The 23,878-nt window shown below is 40.3% G+C and overlaps 1 protein-coding gene across 2 annotated transcripts in view; it reads left to right on the forward strand.

The window, feature by feature from the left end:
- Window positions 1–23,878, forward strand: part of ptpn11b (protein tyrosine phosphatase non-receptor type 11b) — a 51,816-nt gene that overhangs the window by 7,188 nt on the left and 20,750 nt on the right. For both annotated transcript variants that reach the window (XM_034695966.1, XM_034695967.1), the window contains exon 2: window positions 17,383–17,505. In XM_034695966.1, the coding sequence (XP_034551857.1) occupies window positions 17,383–17,505 (123 nt within the window). The remainder of the gene's footprint in view (window positions 1–17,382; window positions 17,506–23,878) is intronic.

Below are 23,878 nucleotides of genomic sequence, written 5' to 3' on the forward strand. Positions count from 1 at the left end.
ACATGGCTTTGGGATGATTTGAAGTGGTATTTTCAGAAAGTTTGGAAGCTTCAGATATGTAATTGATGTTAAAATAACCATCCAGCATTAGAGATTTTACAGATCATTAAAGGGTCCTTGTCATATTTTTTGCTGATTTCTTGGCAGAGTCACAACGATAACAAAAAGAGTAGCAATAATATTTTAAGTAATAGTATGAAATGATTACTATTTCAGTGCAATGCCGTACTTCCTCAGGGCTGATTAAAAGTTTGAAATATATTTTGAAAGGCCACTGTAGCCCCATCAGGGTTATAAACGGGCATTTCACAATAATTGCATTAAATAAAAAAACGTGTATTTTACTTTGAAAATACATTAATATTCCTGGTTGTAATCAGAATTTTCCTGCTACTGGTCTGACATTAGCACATTGGCAAATAAATCGGCAGCTCTGTACTTTTTATCTCACCAGTTCCCAATAACCAGGTCTGTTTCCACAAGCTTTCTTTGTGAGCGGTGGCCTTAAAGTTAATGATTACACACACTAACACACTGAAAGAGAAATGGTAAATACATTTTGGACTGTGCCTGTACACAGATCGCTAGATGACAAAATAAAAGTTGACTGCAAATCTTAAAAGGCTTTCCAGAAAACCTACGAACATTTCTGCAGGCAGGATTACATAAGTGACATTTTAAGAGAATGAGTCTCAGAGTTAAAAATAAAATGTCTTGTTTGATCAGCCTCTTATCAGAAGGACAGAGTGGGAATCACAGCCAAAATCAGACTGGGCAACAAGAGGTATGCAGAGTAACTGAGTAGGTTTGTCATTAATGTGTAAAAGGAACAAAGTTAGAGGTCAGTAGTTGTTTTATAAGTAGATTATTAACGGCTCAAAGTTTGTGTATTTGTAGAACATCTGACATTGAATACGAATGTTGTGATTTTATAGTAATGGAATATTCTGAAACCTGTTATTTGATTGACTTTTGTACAAAAAAATATATTAAACAAAGGCTCAGCTCTGAACTAAGAGTTTGGTGCAGAGCATGTAGGTTGCCTTGGCTTCAAGAGAGTTATTGCCTGTTATCTATCATAGTCAGAGCATTCATTTGTTGATCTCTCAGGTTCCCTTTTTCATTTTGATAAAGCACGAAGCAGAAAGGGAGAAGTTCATGTCTGTTCCCTGGTTGTGCCTGCATTAACATTTATGTCCAGTCATAAACATTTTCTTACTTCAGCATTTCATTTGTTATTTTTTGACCAGGGTTCTGTAAGGGGAACATTTTCTGGGTTAGGGTCAATGACATCTTTTTTATTTGTGTAACCTGTAATTTAAATTTTTTCTAACGAGTCTCAAGGGAAGAAAACACTCAAAAAATCGAAATGAAGGTAAATTATGTCAGACTGCTTTGCTGAGTGTGGCTAAGGTTAGAAGATTTAGCACCACCAGCCTCTGTTCCTTTGCAGGTGAACGTCCCCATGCCTGTGCTGATTATACATTTCTCCAGACAGGTGGTTATAAGTTTAACACTGGAAGGGCCAGAATTACATTTCTACAAAAAGGTTATGATAAATACTCGATAAAGAGAGCGATGTGTTTATTTTTTAAGTATTTACTGTATATTTATGAAAATACACATATATTTATTTGAAACTTTTGTGGGTGAGTCACTTTTATCCGCTTCTTCTCCAGATAGATCGCAGGTCTGCGCTGTCCAATTCCTTGAACAATTATCAGGCTTCCTCAGCAGTCTTCTCTCTCTTTGAGCTTTTCTTTGCCAAAATAGAGTTTTCTATTTTCTCATTTTCAATCCAAAACTATTGAAATTGCTTTGTACTACGATGATAGTTTCCAAGCAAACAATAGGCATATGCCCAGCGTGAAAATGTATCAATCTAATCGCGGCAGTCATTACGACTGCAGGTGGCCGAAGTAGGTAAAAATAATCATATACTTGTTGCCTTCTGTGAAATTTGTATAAATGACATTTTGAATATGTAAACACAACTTTAGGAAAAGTCAGAAACCGGCAGCACTGTGATCCTTAATTTAACAAAGTTACACGACATATAAATGTGAAACAGTCAAAATTACCCTCATGGCCTTTCTAGTGTTAACCAGGCACAGTCTACGTACAACTTTCTCTTCTCAACAAAAAACTGAAAAGCCACACTCCATACTGTGATGCCATGCAGGTAGTAATATAGCCTAGACACACCATATCACCGACTTTTTACTCTTACACAGTAATAGGAATATGAAAAAAAATTCAAACAGATTATTAATTCTAGTATCAACTAGCGAGGGTGGCGTCATTTAACTGTTAAGTCATCGAAACGTGCACATCCCTTCTGACCAGATTGAGAGGATTGAATGGATTTTTGTGAGATTTGGTAGACATTCATGGTCAGAGGATGAACCAAAATGTCTTTGTTGACTTGACTCTCCCTCAATTACAACAGTGAGTTTAGTATTTTCCTTTATTATTGAAATGTATCACAGCCTCTAAATGAGCAGCTATACCCTCCTCAGTATGAATTGAAGTTACCTTAGTCATCGCCTGACTCTTCATTTCAACACCACCATCATTTTTTAAGTGTAACTGTGTCATTATAGAGCTCTTAGTTTGGTAATGTTTCATTCTTCAGGTGTGAGTTATTACTGAAACTAAGTAGCTGTCATAAAGGATCCCATGTGACCTACCCAGTATTTGTCAGTAGCACTTGATTAATGTAAGAAGTGGCTCAAGTCAAGCAGTGCCTGTGCTTAGAGAGAGCTGCAGAATTTGGAGGTCATTGTCAGGCCATTAGAAGTTACTCTGCAGTTTAATGGTGCCGTGCTTTTGTTCCCTGCATTTATTTTCCAGCTCATCTGCAAAGCTCCCTAACCAAGGGCTGGAAAATTAATAGCTCTAATGGCATACTGCTGAATTGGCTGGATCAGGAGGTTTAGCCTTGCGAGGGCTAACTATGATCCGGTGTAACTACGCCATGCACGATTAGGTGTAATCTCCAGGCACAAGCAACACAGCTGTTGCATGTAGCCTCCGACCAGATAGCAGGGACCTTGTCGCTTTCTGAGATTCTGGCACCCTGATCTGGCTCTGGCCCAGTCTGGTCTTTGTTACAGCCAGACAAAACTCTGTTAGCTTTAGGATCACAGAGAGGGCTTTGGAGCGGGGCCATCTGACAGCCGCTGCACTCTTAGAGTGCGTGGAGGGAGAGAGAGAGGTGAGGCTGAGGGAGGAGAGCGGAGGGTGGTTGGACCAGTCAGTCAGAGCCTGTCACATTCATCTGAGGTGGGAAAGGCAGGGGGCCGACTGATAGCACAGACGGGTGCTGGTATCAGGCCTGCTCACGCTCATCCAAATCCAAGATTAAAAGGCCCCCGCCTCCTCGCTCGCTCACCCGCTCTCCCTCCTGCCCTCTCTCTCTCTTTAACACTCTTACAAAGCACCCCCCGTCGTTTCTCTCACTGTCTCTGGCTCACTCTATCTAACCCAGTAACACTTTTACAAGCAATCCCCCCCTCTCTCTCCCTTTCGTCTCTATATCTCCCTCATTCCCTCCCGCCCTCTTGTGTAACCGTGCCCAGTGCTGGATTACTAAGCTCTGAGGCTGCTGAAGCAAGGGGCTGTGGCAGGCTTCGACCAGAATGGTGAGGTAGGGCAGAAATGTTCACGTTCAACTTTGGTGTATTTTCTGCTTTTGCACAACCCTCACACTTGTGTGACTCCTCCTCTTCCTGTAAATGTTCCTTTAATTCTGCTTTTTTTTTTCCTTAATTGAATATGCAGAACAGTGCTGAGGGTAACAAGTGAACTCCTGAGAGTGTGTAGGGTGTGTGTATACGGCATTACCTCAAGTGTGTTTCTGTGTGTGTCTGTTGAAGTGGGTATTCAAGGATGTCTGGTTACTAAAGGTTTAGGACTGCGCTGTAGTTTTTAAGATGGATAAAAGTGTGTGTGGTGCCAAGGCACTCATGGGAAGCTGCCTGTGATCCCGACAGGTGAACAATTATTCAGAAGTAGTTTTGTAATTGAAACGTTGGTCCAGTGTTTCCGCCTGCCAGCCCATCTCCATTGTTTAGAGACATTTTGAGTGGCAGCGGTGCTGTGATGAGGGATTAAATATGGATTAGTGACATAAGGCATTTTTTGCCCAACTGTTATTATTTTTCTGTATGAATCTGTATGGGATTAAAAGACAGTACAATGAGTAATCTGCCCAGCAGCTGACACACATGACCTGTCGTTGGCTCTTCAGTACAGTAACCATAATGTGGTGTCAGTTTGAGTTGTGTTTTGAAAGAAGGCTTTAGAAAAGTGAAAACAAATCTGTCAAAGACAAAAAAAGAAAATTTCACAAATGGTGTTTGTAGTAAGCTGCAGCAGAAGTTTGTAATAACAGCGTTGCAGTGTTTGGGCAAACACACGATTAGACACTGATTACATTACTACTACGTACAGATGCTACGATTATAAACGATCTACAACAGCAGCAGTTGTAGCTCAGAGGAGTCAAACAAGGGTAAGGGGAGTCGACCCAGCACCACGTGATGAGGGAGTTGACCCAAGAGACAGTGGCAGAAAATCTGAAGCTAAAGGCTGATTTATACTTCTGCGTCGCCCTACGCAGCAGGGGCTGACGCGGACATGAGCCCCTCATACTTCTGCGTCGGTGTGTCTGTGTCGCGCAGCAATTCTCCGCCGAAACGCCTGAGGGCAGTGCGGTCTCTCTGATAGCCGGTCGCCTGCTTCCGGTCTCGCTACGATCTCTGTTTCCTTTTCCACATCGATTCAGAGCGTGTTATGTTAATCTACAGCTGATACATGTTGCTGTTTATCATACAGACATGATTACATGAAGAATAGAGAGGAGGAGATTAAATACACGGCCGATGTGTGGCCGATGTCCGGGACCCCGGAAGTGCTGTGAATGCGGGAAAGACAAAGCCGTCGAGCGGACCAATCACAGAGCTTGCGGTCCGCGTCGGCTCTACGCGTAGTTACATTTTGGAGGAGGTGCACGTCAGCTACGTGCGTAGGCCTCTGCGTAGGTACGGGAGCTACGCGGACCTACGGCGTAGGTTACGCCGTCGATTCGACGCAGAAGTATAAATCAGCCTTAAGACCAAACTAAGCTCAGACATACTGAGCTTCACTTGCATGTAAATATATCAGTGATTCGGTGGTTAGTTCTTGATCTGAGACCACTGAATACTTTATTTTTCAAATAAAACGATATCTAAGTTACAATGCATGAGCGCTTTTTTTGCAATAGAAAGTCAATGCTTGGGTTATGTCCGTTAGGTAATTCAAAATTTCATGGTGCAGTATTTTGGTGGAGGGGCATTGGTCAGCAGGTCTAAAATAAACACCATGGAAGGTAACAACATTTTAAGGGACCCAAAGAAAAGACATCAGCTGCCAGTTTACGCACAGCAAACCTACTGTGCTGGGATTGTTTCCCGTCCACCAGTTTCTGCAGTGCAGAGTTGCATCAAGGAGTGTGTCAATCCCAGTTTGCCAGTCGCGCTGCTAATGTTAGCTATCTAGTCAGTCCTCAATCTATACTTGGAAGGCCAGCGTTTGGTTGTACTTTGGATACTACAATCTCCCAGGTATAAAAAGGGGCTAGAAATTATGTATTCTGTATACAAAGGGTGCAAATTGAAAGTTATGCACTTTGGGAACAGACTCAGTATTCCTCACCACCTGAAAGTCTGAAAAGGGGATTTTGTGACAGTTTAGCAGAGCAATCAAACTTCAGAGCAAAGAGCAGCTTCTTTTTCTGCACAAGAATCTGGAAATCTGCTACCAATCGACAGTCATCACCAAAAAAATCTTACATAAAATTTACATTTTTTTAATTGAGTCGAAAGTAAATATAGAGGCTAGCTGGCTACACCTTCCATTTTATATATGCTATATATATATTTTTTTAAATTTGTATTTTGTTAAGCTGAAGTCGCTAAAATTGTGACATTCTTAAAAAGCTTAATTTTTAACAAATTAAGAATTAAACAAAGGTTTCTTTTGGTTGTTGGTTTTAACTCTACAATGTTGCAAAAAGCATTTTCAAATGCAAAGCTGCATAAACCGCACACATTTTCCTTAATTTTAACCACATCAGACTCAAATATACCCTGAAATAAGCACTTCTATGTTACAACAAGAGAAATGTCAATGGGTTCAAATCAAGAATCAAATCGTGGCTTTAAGTATTAAAATCCCATCGAATTATGAGACATATTATTTAGCTTCTCATTTCAGCTTCAGATTGACTGTGTGAGCAGTATGATGCCGTGAAATGCCTTCATTCAGTGTGAATGTTAACCAATCAGACTTTGTCTCAGGAAAACAAGAGAAAAAAGGATGGCCTATTTTTACCTTCAGCCACACAGTTCTCAACCAAAATATACAACGTATTGACCTTTTATCAATAATGATAATTATCAATGAATGTTCACTCTTCAGAATATGTCTCAGGCATATCTATAAAGTAGTAACTTTTCACACAATGCTTTTATTCTGAATATTATCCGGGATAGCTATTTAGTGAAGGAAGTCACTTGCAAAGCTCTTAAGCTCTTTCGTGGGGTCCCTGTTTAACTTTCTCTGACAGAAACGTGATCATAAATCACATCCAGGCTGGAGTTGGGCTTCATTAATAATTCAATGACATCATTACGGGCGATATTTCTTCTGGCCCGATCTGCCTCTCTTTCTCTTCATCTCTTTACGGTTGTTTATGCACAACAGTAATACTGTAGGTATTACAAACTACCTTGAAGAGTGATCAATAGGTAAAGTTTTGTTTCTTTTATCAGTCATGACATACAGTTGAGCACAGGTCTGTTAGCCTTTCCCAAAGTGATTTTAATAATTTGTAGTTTATGGCTTTAATTCAACAGTTCATCCATATCAACAACTGCTCCTCCTCCACTGCCCCTCTGTCACAAGGTGTCCCCCAGGGTTCGGTGCTTGGTCCTCTGCTATTCATTCTCTACATGCTCCCCTTGGTCACATCATACGCAAACATGGTTTCCATTTTCACAGTTATGCCGACGACGTCCAAATTTACATCTCCACCAAATCCATCACCTCCGCAACCCCCACCACACTCACTGACTGTCTTACCAAAATTAAAACCTGGATGCAAAAAAACTTCCTTCAACTAAACTGCGACAAATCAGATATCATCATCATCGGACCCAAATCCCTCACCACAACCACCCAAAACTTTTCCCTCACATTTGATAACACCACTCTGACTCCATCAACCCATGTTAGAAACCTCGGTATAATTTTAAACACCAACCTCACCTTTGAAAAACATGTCACTAACATCACCAAAACCGCCTTCTTTCACCTGAAAAACATCGCCCGACTCTGCCCACTACTCTCCTTCGCTGCATCTGAAACCCTTATCCATGCTTTCATCACCTCCAGAATTGACTACTGTAACAGCCTCTTATATGGTTCATCATCCAAAGTCCTCAATAAACTCCAGTACATCCAGAACTCAGCTGCCCGTCTACTCACTCACTCCCGTTCCCGTGATCACATCACCCCTGTCCTCCAAAACCTCCACTGGCTTCCTGTCCCCCAACGCATTCACTTCAAACTCCTCCTCCTGACTTACAAAGCCCTCCATCACCTGGCCCCCTCCTATCTCACTGACCTGCCTCACCCTCACAACCCCTCCCGTGCTCTCCGCTCCTCTGATGAAAACCTCCTCTCCCCACCCTGTAGGACCAAGCACCGAACCTGGGGCGACAGGGCTTACTCCATTGCTGCCCCTGTCCTCTGGAACTCCCTCCACACACATACGCAACTCCACTGACCTACAAACATTCAAATCCCACCTCAAAACACACCTCTTCAGAACTGCTTTTAACTGTTAATGTTTTTATTTCCACTGTTTCTAACTTGTTTCTTTTATTGTGTCTTTTATTGTGTGCTATTTGTGAAGTGTCTTTGAGTTCTGTGAAAAGCGCTATATAAATAAAATGTATTATTATTATTATTATTATTATTATTATTATTATTATTATTAATCTTAGAACTAATGAGGGGAGACCTGGCTGACAGCAGCAACTCACATAACTAATTCACAGCCAACACACAGTCTGTGTGAAGAGCATGGCAGCGAGAGCTACAGCCGTAATGCTGCTATGTGAAGCAGGCCTTAGGGACAAGACACTGGGAGATTTTGGGATAATACTTAAAACTTTCCTGAAACCCTTCAAGTAATTTCCTGTACGTCTACAAATCCGTCTCGAGCTCAACCGAACTGCCAGACTTTCAGATATATTTTAATGTCACAGAGAGGGCAATGTCTCTTACATGTTTTAATGACTAATCCCCTTGTAATCGGTTATTTGTAAAGTTCCTCCTATAATCTGCTCCCTCGCTCTGTGGAAGGGGAGAAAGCGCAGCAGATCGGGTTTGCCCCCTCCCCCTCGGTGAGGATAAGAGGGTCAGGTGCAGTCTGGGTCAGATGTCTGGTCTGTTCTGTAGTGATACCTCTACAGCAAGCTGCTCTAGTCCAGGTTTTCGTTTCAGGGTTACTTTAATCAGTCAACACTCTGTGTTCATGCGATCTGGACTGATATTTGTATTTAGATCAAACAGATTTAGGGATTGTTTTAAATACTGGACCAGTCCTGTGCTTAACCTCCAACAACAGGAACAATAAAACAATCCATTGCCGTACCCGGTGTTGGACATGATACAATAAACATCATGTATTATCTCCTTCTGTGCAAGCTGAACTATCATTTAGACTCATTTTTAATGAATCTGCAGTGTTGTTTAAATGTCAGCAAACATCAAAGTTCATTTGATTTGAACCGTTAAAGGGGATTTCCTTTAACTTTAAACTTGGGCCCTCTTGTGCGGCGCAACCTCTGCAGCCAAATGTAGCCTGGCAAAGCAGGTTGGTGACATTGTCAACATTTCAAAAAAGATCTTACATCCCTCCTAGATACACCCTTATCAAGGTAAGATCATTTTTTAATCCAGAAACAGTTGTTAGATTGCTCCATTTAAAGGTATAACACCACATTAACAAGAAATGTATCTCCCAGACCACAGGACTTTTCTGTCACTGCACACTCGATCAGTTACGTTGTTCTTATCACTGTGTGACAGAGGTTTTTCTTGTGGCTTGTTTAAATCCAACACAATTTTAAAAAATATCAATCAATCAATCAATCAATCAATCAATCAATCAATCAATCAATCAATCAATCAGAATATATAAATAAAAAAAATAAAAAACAAATACCCCCGCATTCTAATCCCAACCCTAGCCCTGACCCCAAACCCACCCCACAATCCTATGGTTAAGAACATTATATATGCAAAATAATAATCATAATAATATTAACAATGAAAATTAAATAAATCAATCAATAAAAAATAAAAAAGAAGTTGCTGAACGAACTGAGGAAACGCTGTCATGATATATTAATGAGGAAACACTGGAGGTAAAATAAGATGTTAAAACTCAACACAGGAAATTAAACTCTCCAAAATAAAATAAGTTAATAAGATAATAAAATATTAAAACATTAAACCAGTAAAAGAAACTAAGATGTCATATGTAAAAAAGTGAGTAAGATTTGAAGTAGATAATAAATAAATAAAGTAAGGTGAAATAAAACTATTATAAGAATAAGAATACATAACACAATATCTTATCATTTTAGGAAAAAGATGGCAAGCAAATTACTCTTAGGTGTCCTTGAAGAGAGCAACAGTGTTTGTCTAAAATGAATACTTTCCAACAAAAAGTTTGTATTCTGCAGGATCCTGTTTAGTATAGTGATGACACGATTAGAGAATTTGAGGATACCATTACAGTCTGAGTAATAATCCTGGTTTCAGGATTATCACAATTATTTTGCATTCATTCATTTCACAACATCACTCGTGTATAAAATCACAAAACATTCTTGCTTTGAAACAGAAATAACATTAATATAATAAAATAATACAATAAAATATACCCTACTAACTCAATGTTTCATAACTTTATACCAAAGTTGTATCACTCAGTTGTTATGTATTACCTTTACTTCTGCTTGATGTGTTTTACTGTTGAGCCGCCACTTTTTTCAGACGATATCTTGACTTACTCAATGGTCATTCTCAGTGTACCTGAAGTGCTCCAACACTGCTTCTGTAAAGAAGATGTAGCTGCTTGGTTCCTCTGCCATAGTTAAGATAATGTGGTGTAGCCTCCATGTCTCTTGATAAACACGGCACATTGAGCTGGTTCACCACGTGCATCACTTTTGCAAACATTGTTGAGAGTGACAACAGAAACACTTGGTGAAGCAGAGCCTTTACGATTAAAAAAGCGTGACATTTAAAAACAGTGGTTAACAGCGAAACCTGTTGATCGCTGCATCCCTAATTCTGTAATGTCACCAGACATTTAAAATTCCAAAACAAGCCCATCTGTTGGTTGATTACATTTTGCCATCACAGCCTGTTTCACAGCCTGTTTCACAGCTTCAGACTGAAGCAGTATTTTTTTTTTCACTCATTCGTCATTTAAAAATAGGATTCAGGTTCAAAGTGCTGACACTGCCATTGATGTCTAAAAACAGAAGCAGTAACTCTGACTGTAGACAGTATGAATGATACCCTTGATGCACATTGATTATATTGCGAGTAATTGAAGTGATTAATAGACAACACCTTGTCACATACTCTACACTGAGATCCAAACCAGCAGTGACCACAACACTATTCTAGTTTGTATCCACCACTCTGAGGTGACACAAGATCTGCTGAGCCGACACATGAGTCTTATTTTTATCTTACTGTCATGAGTCTGTGTCATCCAGTGCACAAAAACAGAACCGCCTTAATGCTCGGCCTCTGTCGGAGCCTTCAGATACAATCTTCTCTGCATGAGTTTCATGAAGGCGCTCTTGTGTCACCCCCTGCCTGTTTTCCACTGGGTTATATTCATCAATAATAAGCCTTTGTACTACTCGGGGTGGTTTTGAAAAGCTACAATTTAAGACATGAAATGAAATATTTCCATGACTCATATAGTCCATATGTCAACTTCAGAAAGCCTATTTTTTCATGCTAATTGAATAACTGGCATTTAGCAGTACAGTTGCAATGATTCATCGATGCAGCCAACAAAAGTCGATGATAAAAATCAGACACAGATTAATTCAATAGTCGATAATTAGTCGGTCATTACATCGCGCTGTGTGAGTTTTACGTTTTCAGTTCCTTAAAATCTTTCCCTTGTAGCACTTAATCTTTTTCCTCCTCTTCTCAACCATTCAGTAATAGTGCAATTAATTAGCAAATTAATCTATTAATCGTTTCGTGAATCGATTGTTTTCAAAATAGTTGGAAGATTATCTATTTAGCAGTATTTTTCTTTATATCAAGGGCAACTAAGGTTACTTTTGATATTTGATAAGATGGGGGCTTATTGTTTTGTTTTCTCATTTCTACTTATTTTCTTATTTCATTTGTCAGAACTGAGTAAATAATAAATGCATGAATTAATGCAGCTGTCGGACATTTTGAATAATCCCTTAGAAGATTTGTATGTATTTTTAATTACAAATCACTGATGCAAGTAGGGAAGAGAGCCCAGGACTCTCCTCAAGGAAGTTTACTGCTTTTCTTGATTTGCTGAGTCCATAATTCACAATAATAAACAGATGAGTGTTTTTCAGCCCAGACATGTTGTTAGATACGCAACTCTGACCCAGTAAAATAGCCAAGTGCTTTCAGTGGACAGCCCCGGTTTTCTTCCTTAATGAGGCTTCATTGTGAGAGACAAATTGTGAGATCATAAAAATAAGTAAAAAGAGATTCTTAACCAACCTGAACAAAACACACAATGTTATATCCCTGATCCAAAACACTTCTTGTGTCCCCACTGAAAGGTGAGACACTACTGACTTTAATACTGTATTTACATTTAATGTCAGTTTAGTCAAACCCCATTCCTTGACACACAAATGGGGCCCTGGAGCTAATGGTGCGTTGGATTAGCCAGCAGTGGCACACAGTAGTTAGGGAGGTTTAACCCAATGATCTCTGCTTAAACATGAGCTCTTAATCCACACAGCTGACATTCAGCCATTCACTTGAACACTGCTGTGGAACCTACGCGCTGCTTCTTAGAGATTAACAAAGTCCTCCACGTATTGTAGAGTTTTTCTCCTCAGCTGTTAGTGCAAGTGTGCAGATGTACTGGGTCTTATGTCTGCTTAGTGTTTATGAATAATGATCGTGGTTTGAGTTGAATAAGTGGCGGTGACAAACACTCCAGTTAGAGTGCTCCAACCAGATCGTGGGTCAGGCTACCTGGGAAGCTGATGGGATAAATATTTGCCTGCAGTGTTTTGCAACAGAGGAAGTGACATGTAATCATTAGCTTTGGCTTTGCAGTACTGTAAACCTTAACGTCCTTCCCTTTCAAATGAGTACAGGACATACTGTTTGTATTTATTGATTCCTCAAGACCCAAATGGGTGGTGCTTCTCTGTGGCTGCAAACTGTCTGTGGGAATAAACCCTGAGGAGTAACAGCATTAAATGATGGACTATACATTTAAGATATAACAGTTGCTATATTTGTTTTAGACTGTTATTAGTTAAAAAATAAATAGGACTACTTCTCATTTTTCAAGAGAAAAACTGAGTCTGAGGACCCCGATTCTGAGTGTCGGACAGCACTTCTTTGATCCCTAACTAATAGTTTGCACAGCTGACAAGCACAAATTAATCACAGAGTCTGAAATATTAAGCTTTGACCTGTTAATAAGTCCATGGTTCTGAGCTGTTCTGACTCAACTGTGATTACACAGGAGGCTGAGACCTTTTTAAACCCTGCTGATATTGGGGGGGGGATGGGGCTAACTAGAGAATATTAGACCTGTCTGAATTGGCCACTCTGTAATCTAGGTTTCCTTATGAATAATAATTTCATTGCTGCTAATAACTTCTAATAGATCCCCCGATCTTACACACAGGACCTGAATTCATAATAAGCTTACATTCTGGGGGAGCTAATTAATCCCAACATGCAAGAGCTGGTCCTTCCTTCATTTGTTTATTCATCATTGTTTCAAAAAAACAGCTGTACAATTTATTTTTCCCTTCAAGTTGGCGTTAGCTAGGAGTGATTATTTGGTATTTGACTGAGTTGTATCAAGAAAAACTCTCTGTAAGAATGGATTGTGATCACTAATAACACCAGAATTACGCATAATTTGCCTGTACTACCTGCAAGTTTTGTTGTTCCATGCAGTTTGCTCTTGTTTTTTGTCTGATTGTGATGATGAGCTGTCAGCATCTCCACTCTGTGCTGCATAAAGCTGGGCTGTGGGCTCTCATCCTCATGGAGCTCAATCCCATCCACATATAGCAGGGTTCCCACATGTCCTGGAAAACCTGGAAAACCTGGAAAACCTGGAAAACAGTTGACCAGTTTTCCAGTACTGGAAAACACCTGGAAAATGGGAGAAAAAGTAAAATGTCCTGGAAAATCACATATAGTCCTGGAAAATTATTTCAACATGGCTGTGTGTGACCTGACCCGATTAACAAAACACATCCCCATTCATTGAAAGTTGAGTGCTCACTGTGCTGGAAAAGACAGCGACACTGCGCAACTTTTTTCACATCTTTTCTCCTTCACTTCATAATCATGCATTCACAGAAAACAGGGGTATATTGTTTATGTTTTATGGTACATTAACTTTGTAGAGTGCTCTTTTGATTCAAAGAGTCTTATATTTAAGTTATAGTGTGACCAGTGGAGTCGGGCAGAGAGCTTGGGGGTCTGTGCCTCACAACTTTCTCTGCAGGCTGAGAGCTCAATTACCGTACTCTAGCTCAGTTGTTCTCAAAGTGGGGTCCTGGGACCCCTAGGGGTAAGCGAACCATAGCATGGGGTCCGTGAAATAATTTGAATACATTTCTAATAAATTATAAAATTGTGCTGTGTCATTACAAAACAGCATATACGCCATTGTTATGATACCATTTGGTGGCTCGAAGGGATATGTGAGTCTTGCTACTGTTAATTTTCTGAAAGCGTTTAAGATCAATTACTTGAAAAGTATAAATGTTGTCATGTTGAGTCCACAAGGAATGAAATGACCCTCTGTTTTAAAGTATACAAGTGGTATTTACTTGATTCAAATTGAAGTGTTATCTGTTTATCACTTTGGTACAGGTCTGAAGTATTTACATTGATACATTTTACAATACAAATAGTTCCAAGGGCAACTAAGAGTGCAAATGGTAGTAAGCATGTGCTTTAGTGATGGGAACTTATGCACTTTTCAGAGAGCCGGCTCTTTTAACTCGGCTCCCAAAGAAGAGCCGGCTCTTTTGACTCCCGAACGGCTCTTAATTTAGGATCTTTTGTAGCCGTATGTTTTACCTTAACTTTGCAAAAACTAATGGTTTGTGTTGAAAACTCTTTTACGTACAGTGTTTTTATTAGAAGCCTTATAATTGCCCAATTTTGTGCATTTATTCTTTTACAAAACCATTCTTACCCTGATCCTAGGGTTAGGATTAGGGTTGTGATTGTGATTAGGGTTAGGGTTGTGATTGGGGTTAGGGTTAGGGTTTTGATTAGGGTTAGGGTTGTTATAAGGGTAAGGTTAGGGTTAGGGTTAGGATTAGGGTTATGATTAGGGTTAGGATTAGGATTAGGTTTAGGGTTAGGATTAGGGTTAGGCTTGTGATTAGGGTTAGGATTAGGGTCAGGGTTAGAGTTATGATAAGGGTTAGGATTAGGGTTAGATATCATTAGGGTTAGGGTTAGGATTAGGGTTAAGGTTATGGTTAGGATTAGGGTTAGGGTTAGGGTTAGGATTAGGGTTAGGGTTAGGATTAGGGTTAGGGTTAGGGTTATGATCAGGGTTAGGGTTAAGGTTAGGATTAGGGTTAGGATTAGGATTAGGGTTAGGGTTAGGGTTATGATCAGGGTTAGGGTTAAGGTTAGGATTAGGGTTAGGGTTATGATTAGGGTTAGGGTTAGGATTAGGGTTAGGGTTATGATTAGGGTTAGGGTTAGGGTTAGGGTTAGGGTTAGGATTAGGGTTAGGGTTAGGATTAGGGTTAGGGTTATGATCAGGGTTAGGGTTAAGGTTAGGATTAGGGTTGGGGTTATGATTAGGGTTAGGGTTAGGATCAGGGTTAGGATTAGGGTTTAGGGTTAGGGTTAGGTTTAGGATTAGGGTTAGGGTTATGATTAGGGTTAGGGTTAGGGTTAGGATTAGGGTTAGGATCAGGGTTTAGGGTTAGGGTTAGGGTTAGGTTTAGGATTAGGGTTAGGGTTATGATTAGGGTTAGGGTTAGGATTAGGGTTAGGATCAGGTTTAGGGTTAGGATTAGGGTTAGGGTTAGGATTAGGCTTAGGGTTATGATTATGGTTAAGGTTAGGGATAGGATTAGGGTCAGGGTTAGGATTAGAACCAGAACTAAACTTAAGCAAACAGAGCCAGAACCAAATTCATGCAAACAGAACCAGAACCAAACTCAAGCAAACAGAACCAGAACCAAATCCAAGCAAACCCAACCAGAACCGAATCAGACCCGAACCTGATCCGAACCAGACCACAACCAGAACCGAACCAGAACCGAACCAGAACCGAACCAGAACCGAACCAGAACCATGCCAGAACCGTACCAAAACAGAACCGAACCAGAACCGAACCAGAACCGAACCAGAACCGAACCAGAACCGAACTTAAGCAAACAGAAACGGCACCAGAACCAAACTCAAACAAACAGAACCAAAACAAAACTCGAGCAAACAGAACCAGAATCAAACTCAAGCAAACAGAACCAGAACCAAACTCAAGCAAACAGAACCAAAACCAAACTCAAGCAAACAGAACCAGAATCAAACTCAAGCAAACAGAACCAGAACCAAACTAAAGCAAATGGAACCAAAACCAAACTCAAGCAAACAGAACCAGAATCAAACTCAAGCAAACAGAACCAGAACCAAACTCAAGCAAACAGAACCAAAACCAAACTCAAGCAAACAGAACCAGAATCAAACTCAAGCAAACAGAACCAGAACCAAACTCAAGCAAACAGAACCAGAACCAAACCCAAGCAAACCGAACCAGAACCGAACCAGAACCAAACCTGAATCGTACCAGAACCGAACCGAACCAGAACCATACCAGAACCATGCCAGAACCAGAACCGAACCAGAACAGAACCGAACCAGAACTGTACCAGAACCGTTCCAGAACAGAACCGGAACCAGAACCAAACTCAAGCACACAGAACCAGAACCAAACTCAAGCAAACAGAACCAAAACCAAACTCAACCAAACAGAACCAGAACCAAACTCAAGCAAACAGAAACAGAACCAACTCAAGCAAACAGAACCAGAACCAACTCAAGCAAACAGAACCAGAACCTAACTCAAGCAAAAGAACCAGAACCAACTCAAGTAAACAGAAACAGAACCAACTCAAGCAAACAGAACCAGAACCACACTTGGTTGCACTAATAAAGTGAAGTGCTGTGGTTGCATTATTCTATTATCAATTTGCCAAGTTTTAAGTATGTAAGAGATGATTTCATTGATAGCCATAGACTACATGTCTTTCAATGTAGACTTCCACTGACAGGAACATATTAGACTATTTAGGAACTAAATTAGGAACTAAATTTAGACTGTCATACCAGCTTGATCATCAATGAAAATGTCCTGGAAATGTCCTGGAAAATGATCTCTGGAAAAGAGTGGGAACCCTGTATAGGCTTCATTGAGCTTCTTAACAGTGTGTGGAAGGGTTGACTCATGACAGTGGTGATAAAATGTTCCCTATCTAGTACAAAGCTGGGGCAAACCAGCAAGGGCAGCTCGTCCAGGTGAAAAATAACTCATCTCCTTTGAAAAGGCTCAGACCCTCTCTACCTCTTTTGTGAATTTGGCCCTGCATGAAGAGTAGAGTAGTTAGATCTTAGGCACTGCTTGTTTCGTTGAGCCATTTATGACTTAAACAGTCTACATGAGGGGGGTGCTGGTTGCACTAGTGGTTTAAGCCGTGTTTACAGAGGCTATAGACCTCTTTGCAGCGGTCACCAGCCACAAACCCTTTACGACATGTCTTACCCCACTCCCTTCTCCCCACATTTCCTCCCTCTCTTCAACTGTCCTGTCCAATAAAGCCAAAAACAACTTAAACAAGAAATCTAAATGGCATTATTGATACAAGATACATGTACAATATGTAAAACTGACTTGAACTTAGGAGATGTGTTGTGCTGGCACTAGCTGCCTACATTCTTTAAGAAGGCATGCAGTGATCATCTCAGGATTTTATATGCAACCTCAAGTTCCTCTCTTTTGTTCAGGTGGTTCCACCCCAACATCACCGGAATCGAGGCAGAACAGCTCCTGTTGACACGGGGCGTCCACGGCAGTTTCCTGGCCCGACCCAGCAAGAGCAACCCGGGGGATTTTACCCTCTCTGTGAGGTGAGTCCTCACTCTGTTTTCATGTTGTTCTTATTGCTCCCCATTAGCTTTTCTATTTAACTTCACTGTTTTCACTGGTTCAAAGTCCTGGGAACAAACAAAGCTGTTGCTTTTTCACTTTGAGAGACTGAACAGGTGATTTAACGGCAAGTGGGTCCACCTGGTCACTGTGATACATAAGATTTGGTTCTCTCATTATAAGCCTAAATATCTTAAAAGTACCCACCAAACGGCAACTTTCGTCTGCAAGAATTGAAGCCAATGTGGAAGTGTTAAAAACTGCAGTTCATCGAGGATCCGCTTGAGGCTGGCTCTGGAAGAACTGGAAACCACATACACACCAATTCAAAAAAGCCGTCTATACAGCAGAAATAAACATGTTTACAGCCTGGTTCAAAAAACGAGTGTAGTCTGGATAGCACATTTCTTGATCGGCACACACTGTGCGGGGGGTGAGTTTTTTCATAACGTGGCAATTTCAAATATATTAAGATTACAATTTTTCAATTATGAGAGCCACAGCTGACTTGATTGACAGGCGGGAACACTGTAGCTGTTGGCGAGGAGGCTCAAAGTCTGCCTCTTTACGTCACACTAGCTCGACAGAAGTTATGTTGAGTTCAGCATTTCCAATATGGCTGCCGCCGCCAATTGGCGCTTCAGAAACCGATGGGCGACGTCACGGATACTACATCCATTATTTAAACAGTCTATCGTACCCACTAAGAAAAATTCCGACATTGGACCATAGGGGTTTGACGATACCCTCAGCTCAGGAGACAGTACCTGATATATGATATTGGGTTCACGAGAATGAGACAAGATGATAATTTAACACTATTTTCAAGAAAGCTTTCATGAAGATATGACCAGATAAAGTCTTCCATTCGAACCAAAGTCACAAAATGCAAAACAATTCAGATCTTTTTGGGAATTTTTTAAGGAGGCATCGTCTTGTAATGAAGATCACTTCAGTTCTACTTTCTGACTGACTATGAATCAACACATTTGGTGAAAGACACCAACAGTATGTTAGCAATGTTAAAGGTTTTGTCACAAATCCAATGACTGGCTTCTCTCCTGTTTGATTTCTCACAGAGTCACATGAGAGACCTAATAACTGTGCATGAGATTCTGATGTGTACTCCAAGCTGTGTGACTCCTAACTGAACTCCTTTCCACACAACCAGTTTAGACAACAAAAATAAATAACATTAAGTTTTCTTACTCTTATATTTGAAGGGCAAACCATCATCAGAGTAGCTCTCTCTTAATAACCAAAATGCAAACAGAGACAGTCCAAATTTTTTGGTCATGATTAACTTGAGTGACAGGAGTTGTGGAGCAGTTGAACTCTGTGCATCTCACGTGCCTGAGTCAACAAGCAGTGCATGCTACACCGAGGCCAGCCTGGGTAGAAAGGTTTATTGTGTGTGAAAAGCATTTTTTGTGTGGCTCCAACCCTCACCTACATGCACTTCCATATTACAATTAACAATTATCAGCCACAGTGCTAGTGTATGGCTGTTTTCTTACAGTGCTTACATACATGTTGTTTGTTCTGTCTTGCTTTTATTCTCCTTCACACTGACATTCACCTTCTTCACCTGGAGATTGAATGATGTTTTGCAGAAGGAAGCCTGACTGGGTGTACTGTGTTGACTATTCTTGCTGTGTGGTATGGTGGCTATTAGACCATTTAAATAGAAATTATACCCATAAAAGTCAACATCCTTAATCCATTAGGTGACCATAGATTTAGTCAGTCTTCAGTCGTAGAATAAGCAGTGACTGCGCTGGTTTTACTGAATTGGAAAGTTCACCCTTCAGGAGAATCCACAACTCCATCCTGAGGGTAGACAAGTGACGAACATTCAGACTGAGAGCTAGTGACGAACATTTTCTCTCTCTTTGGATAAGTGACATTTAAACAGAAGTAGTTTTGTTAGTGAGTCTAGGAGGGTGTTAGATAACCGATTTAGATTGTGTGAGATCAGATAACATTATGACACAAACTGCCCTGAATATCTTAAGTTGGGGCAGTCAGATAGAGCTGAGGCACAGCGGATTGTAACACCCTGAGAAACCGCAGTAATGCCCTAAAGCGAAGTTCACTTGATCTCTTTAATGATATTTCTAGTAAGTAGGGCTCAGCACGATATGCTGTGGTGCTCACAGGGAGCAGAGAACAAACTGAGAGAGAAGAGGAGAGAGTTTAGAGAGTGGCTCTTCCTTGGCAACGGAAGCTTTTAAGAGATACATCAGTCGGCCAAGCGCCTGGAACAAGGCCCAAACACATTTGTTACTGTGTGACTGCAGCTGAAGCTGGCATGTTTGCATGGGGAGATAGAGGCTGTGTGTGTGAGAGAGATACTGTGAGGGAAAAAAAACTTGAGCAGGAAAAGGAAACAGTAAAGGAAGACATGCAATAGCTTTTATATAATGTTAAAGAGTGAGAGACCTGTTTAGGGTTTGACCTTCACTAGCTGTGGTTGGTGTGTGTGTACACATGTGGTACTGAGTGTCATAAATCTCACATGACACAGGAAGACTGGTGGGGGTGAGCTGTAGCCACAGTTTGTCGTCTTGACAGACTTAAACACACACACACACACACACACACACACACACTGAGGTCAAGTGGTCAGTGTGCAGAGGCTCAGCACCTGCTTGGGAAGGTAGGTCACATTGAGCTATGAGGCAGGAGGAGGGAACAGAGCTCTTATTAAAGAAACACTGTATACCTTTTGAGAAAAGTGATAATTAAATATCTAACACTAAAAAAGGAAAAGCTGAATTCAACATTTATTAAATTCACTGTTGCCCAACTACCTCTCTCAAGGGCCTGATTTTAAATCAACAAAGGGGATGTTATAAAACTGAGAACATTAAGAAACAATTTTTGGATTTTGGAAAGATCAAGAATACTGAAAAACATGAGTGATAACAGCCATGCCATGCAGTCTGCAATTTTTTACTTGCATTTTTAGGTTCCTGCAAGAACACATTCAACTTTGCATTGAAAGCTCTTTACCATTTCTTGTTGTGAAAAAAAGCAACACAACTTCCATTACATGAACATTAGTTTTAACAATTGACCACCTCAAGACTGCAAGTGTCAGCCATAGTTTGTTGGAGGGACACGTAAATGTCTATATTTTATGTTTTATCATAATGATATCATTGGTAGGTTTGTTACGGAGGAGGAGGTCTCTGCAGATGTTTTGGCTCCAATTAAAAGAACATATAATAAAAAAAAAACACTAAAGGGATCCTAACATGATCTGAGCTGATGTTTGGCGCTGCCACCCAGACATGAGGTGTTGTCTTTAGAGTCAAGGGAAAACCACGATAATTCATAGTATTTATGATTCATGATGATTACCTGTGTGTTCAGCCTTTATGATTGTGTGATAGAGACTGAATAAACTATAGTCTGAAGTTGAACTGATGAACAATCTGTTTTTTGTTCAAGCCTCCTTAATTATCAGGAGTATTCTGGCAGTATTATCATATTAGTTATGTCAATGTCACTTGTGTGTAAAAATAAATTATTTTGATCTTAGTTTTTTTAGCTCAATGTGCTTCCTCTAAAAATCGTATTAGCATTTACTTACATCGGTAGCTATACATTGCTGCTCTTGCTTGTCAGTTCAACTTTTGCCAACTTCTGCTGCATTAGCATATGTTGCATGAACTTCCTTTAGGATAGTCTAAGCTTCTATTTTTACTGCAACCAAACAATTAGTATCATTTGAATTTATAAAATGATAATTGTGTCTGTTTGTCGTCATTGTTGTGTACACCTTGTGCACACTTTTGTAGACCAACATCAAACAGTTTTGACCAAATCAACTAACTTTTTTTGAAGACTTTCAAGACTGAAACAAACGAAAATATGTGTATGTCAACACTCTGGATTTTAGTGTCTTGTTTTAGGGCTTACAAAAATATTTCAACCCAAGATCTTTGTTCTAAGAAAAAACAGCCCCCACATCTACCGTAAGGCTGTCAAAATAATTGAAATTGCCCAACGTGAAAATAAAACAGAGAGACCGAGGGACAACTTGGCTGAGCAGTCAACAGTCATGTCCTGTTTCCTGGAAGACTGAGTCAACCAAATCCTGTACCTGTTTGTGACTTTACTGTTATAAACCCACACATTTTACAGCTCCAGCTTACCACCATGAGGGCAAAATAAAGAATATTAAGCCATTTAAGAAATGTAGGTTATTACTTCACAGAAGTTGTTTTTATTTCTTATATTTGGGATTACAGTGTGCTTTGTAAAGACTGTCGAATGCAGGAAATATTAGAGTGTAGTGAAGATAAGTAACTCATTATCCTTTATCTACAGGGGGTATTCTTAGCTAGCATCGTGCTACCTAATACAGTCTTCATTTCTTGTATCGCACACACACACACACACACACACACACACACACACACACACACACACACACACACACACACACACACACACACACACACGCACAGTGTCTTATCAGAGCAGAGACTAATTAGCTAGTCATTAGGCAGGTTTCATCTCACCCAGGTCTTTATCAGCAGGAAAGTTAAAGGGTATGTTCAGATTGTAATGGACGCAGAGGGAGTTTGTTGCTCTTCTCTCTCTCTCTGTCTTATCTCCCTCTCTCTGACTCTCCTCCTCTTATCTCCACCACCTCTCCTCTATTTGGTCCACAAGGTGAACGGCAGAAGCAGTGGTCGAACTGATCCGCCACTGTGAAGCCGGAGCTGTTAATGAGAAGTTTTTGAGGATTTTGAAAATTGTAATCAATTCAGAGTTTCACAAAGCTCAAAGTTGGAAAAGGAGAAAGTTTGAAGCAGAAAAAGTTTCATTCTAATTTATAGTCCAACTCCATAAGGAGAGCAGTCCACTCAATTTTTCTCATTTTTCATGCTCTTTATAAACTCTAAAGACCCTGAGGAGGAATTTTAAGGGCAATCTTTAGAGAGAATTTTGCAGGGCAAATTACCATTGAGAGCAATGGATTTTTCAGGTCTGCAAGCCTGGGTTTACTTAGATGTGTTTCCGCTGCAGCCAGGCTTTTTAAAGGTTTACACAGTCAAGTGAAAAAAACCATTATAGTGGATATCAAGCCAACCCATGAATGTTTAATTGATCTGAACTAAATTTGCCTTTGAACTAACCCTTTGCAAAGTTTGTTTTTCCTGTTTTGCATCCAGGCGTGTTTCCTTCATCATCATGTGGCCTGTTCGAACAACCTCAGCTAAGAGTGCAATGTATGAAGGACATACATGCAACACAATCGTCTTAAAGCTAGGGTTGGTAGCCACAGAAAACTAGCATGAATTTGAATACATTTCCTCAGGACTCCGTCTAACCCCTCCCCCCCTTCCCTCGGAGCTCCCCCAAAAACGACGCCCCCGCTCACATGCACGGGCGCCGCTGATTAGCGACCACATGATGGTGACTGATTCAAAACCGGTCCTCAGCACATGGTTTGTGTTTTGCACTACATCAACTCATGTCTCACTCAGCGGTAAGAAAACACCAAAACATTCTCATAGTGAAAGTTAAAAACACAAACAAACATGAAATGTACGCGCAGGAGGCGGGCAGAACGGCAGATTTCATAATTTGGACCCTAATGGCAGGGATTGGTTGGTGTTTTCCCAGGTTTAATCCGGCTGTAGATAGTGTTCACTAGTTTCACTCTTTTTCAAGAACACAATATGTATTGATTATCATCGGGACATAAAGATCATTTTAACTAGTATAACAAAAAGTACCATATACTACCAACCCCAGCTTTAATATGGTGAAAATGTTCCTGTAAATGCTTCGAATTTCTTCATGCATTTTCATGAGTGTGAAAAAGAATTGAATAAATGTATCATCTTAAAACAAACGGTGTATCAACCAGGATTGGCTGAAAGTGAAATGGATGAATGATGTCATCATATCAAGATGACAGTTCTGACTCTGTCTCAAAATCATGGAAAACCTGTAAAAAAAATTTTTTAGTAATCTTTTATGATCAAGAAATAATCAACAGTAGTCATCCAAAGCTGAGCAGACATTATGCCAACCTTCCGATATCTCTCTGTCATCTTTCTGTACATTAGACCGCCATGTTTGAGTAAACGCATCAACGAGGGTGTGTTCGCCTCATTCCGCAGTTAATGGCGTTAAACTCTGAGAGAAAAGAGGGTTTTGGCCCGAGAATCAAAGAGGGCCCTTTAACAGGGCCAAAGACCTGTGGCACTCAGCCAACAGCCTCTAATAGAGCCATAAAGCAATTACCAGAATATATGGGAGAGAGGGATGGAGGGAGAAAGAGAGAGAGATGGATTATTGGGCGAGAATGAAGGGGAGGATTTACAGTAT

Source organism: Notolabrus celidotus, chromosome 11, assembly GCF_009762535.1.
Source record: "Notolabrus celidotus isolate fNotCel1 chromosome 11, fNotCel1.pri, whole genome shotgun sequence".
NCBI lineage: Eukaryota > Metazoa > Chordata > Actinopteri > Labriformes > Labridae > Notolabrus > Notolabrus celidotus.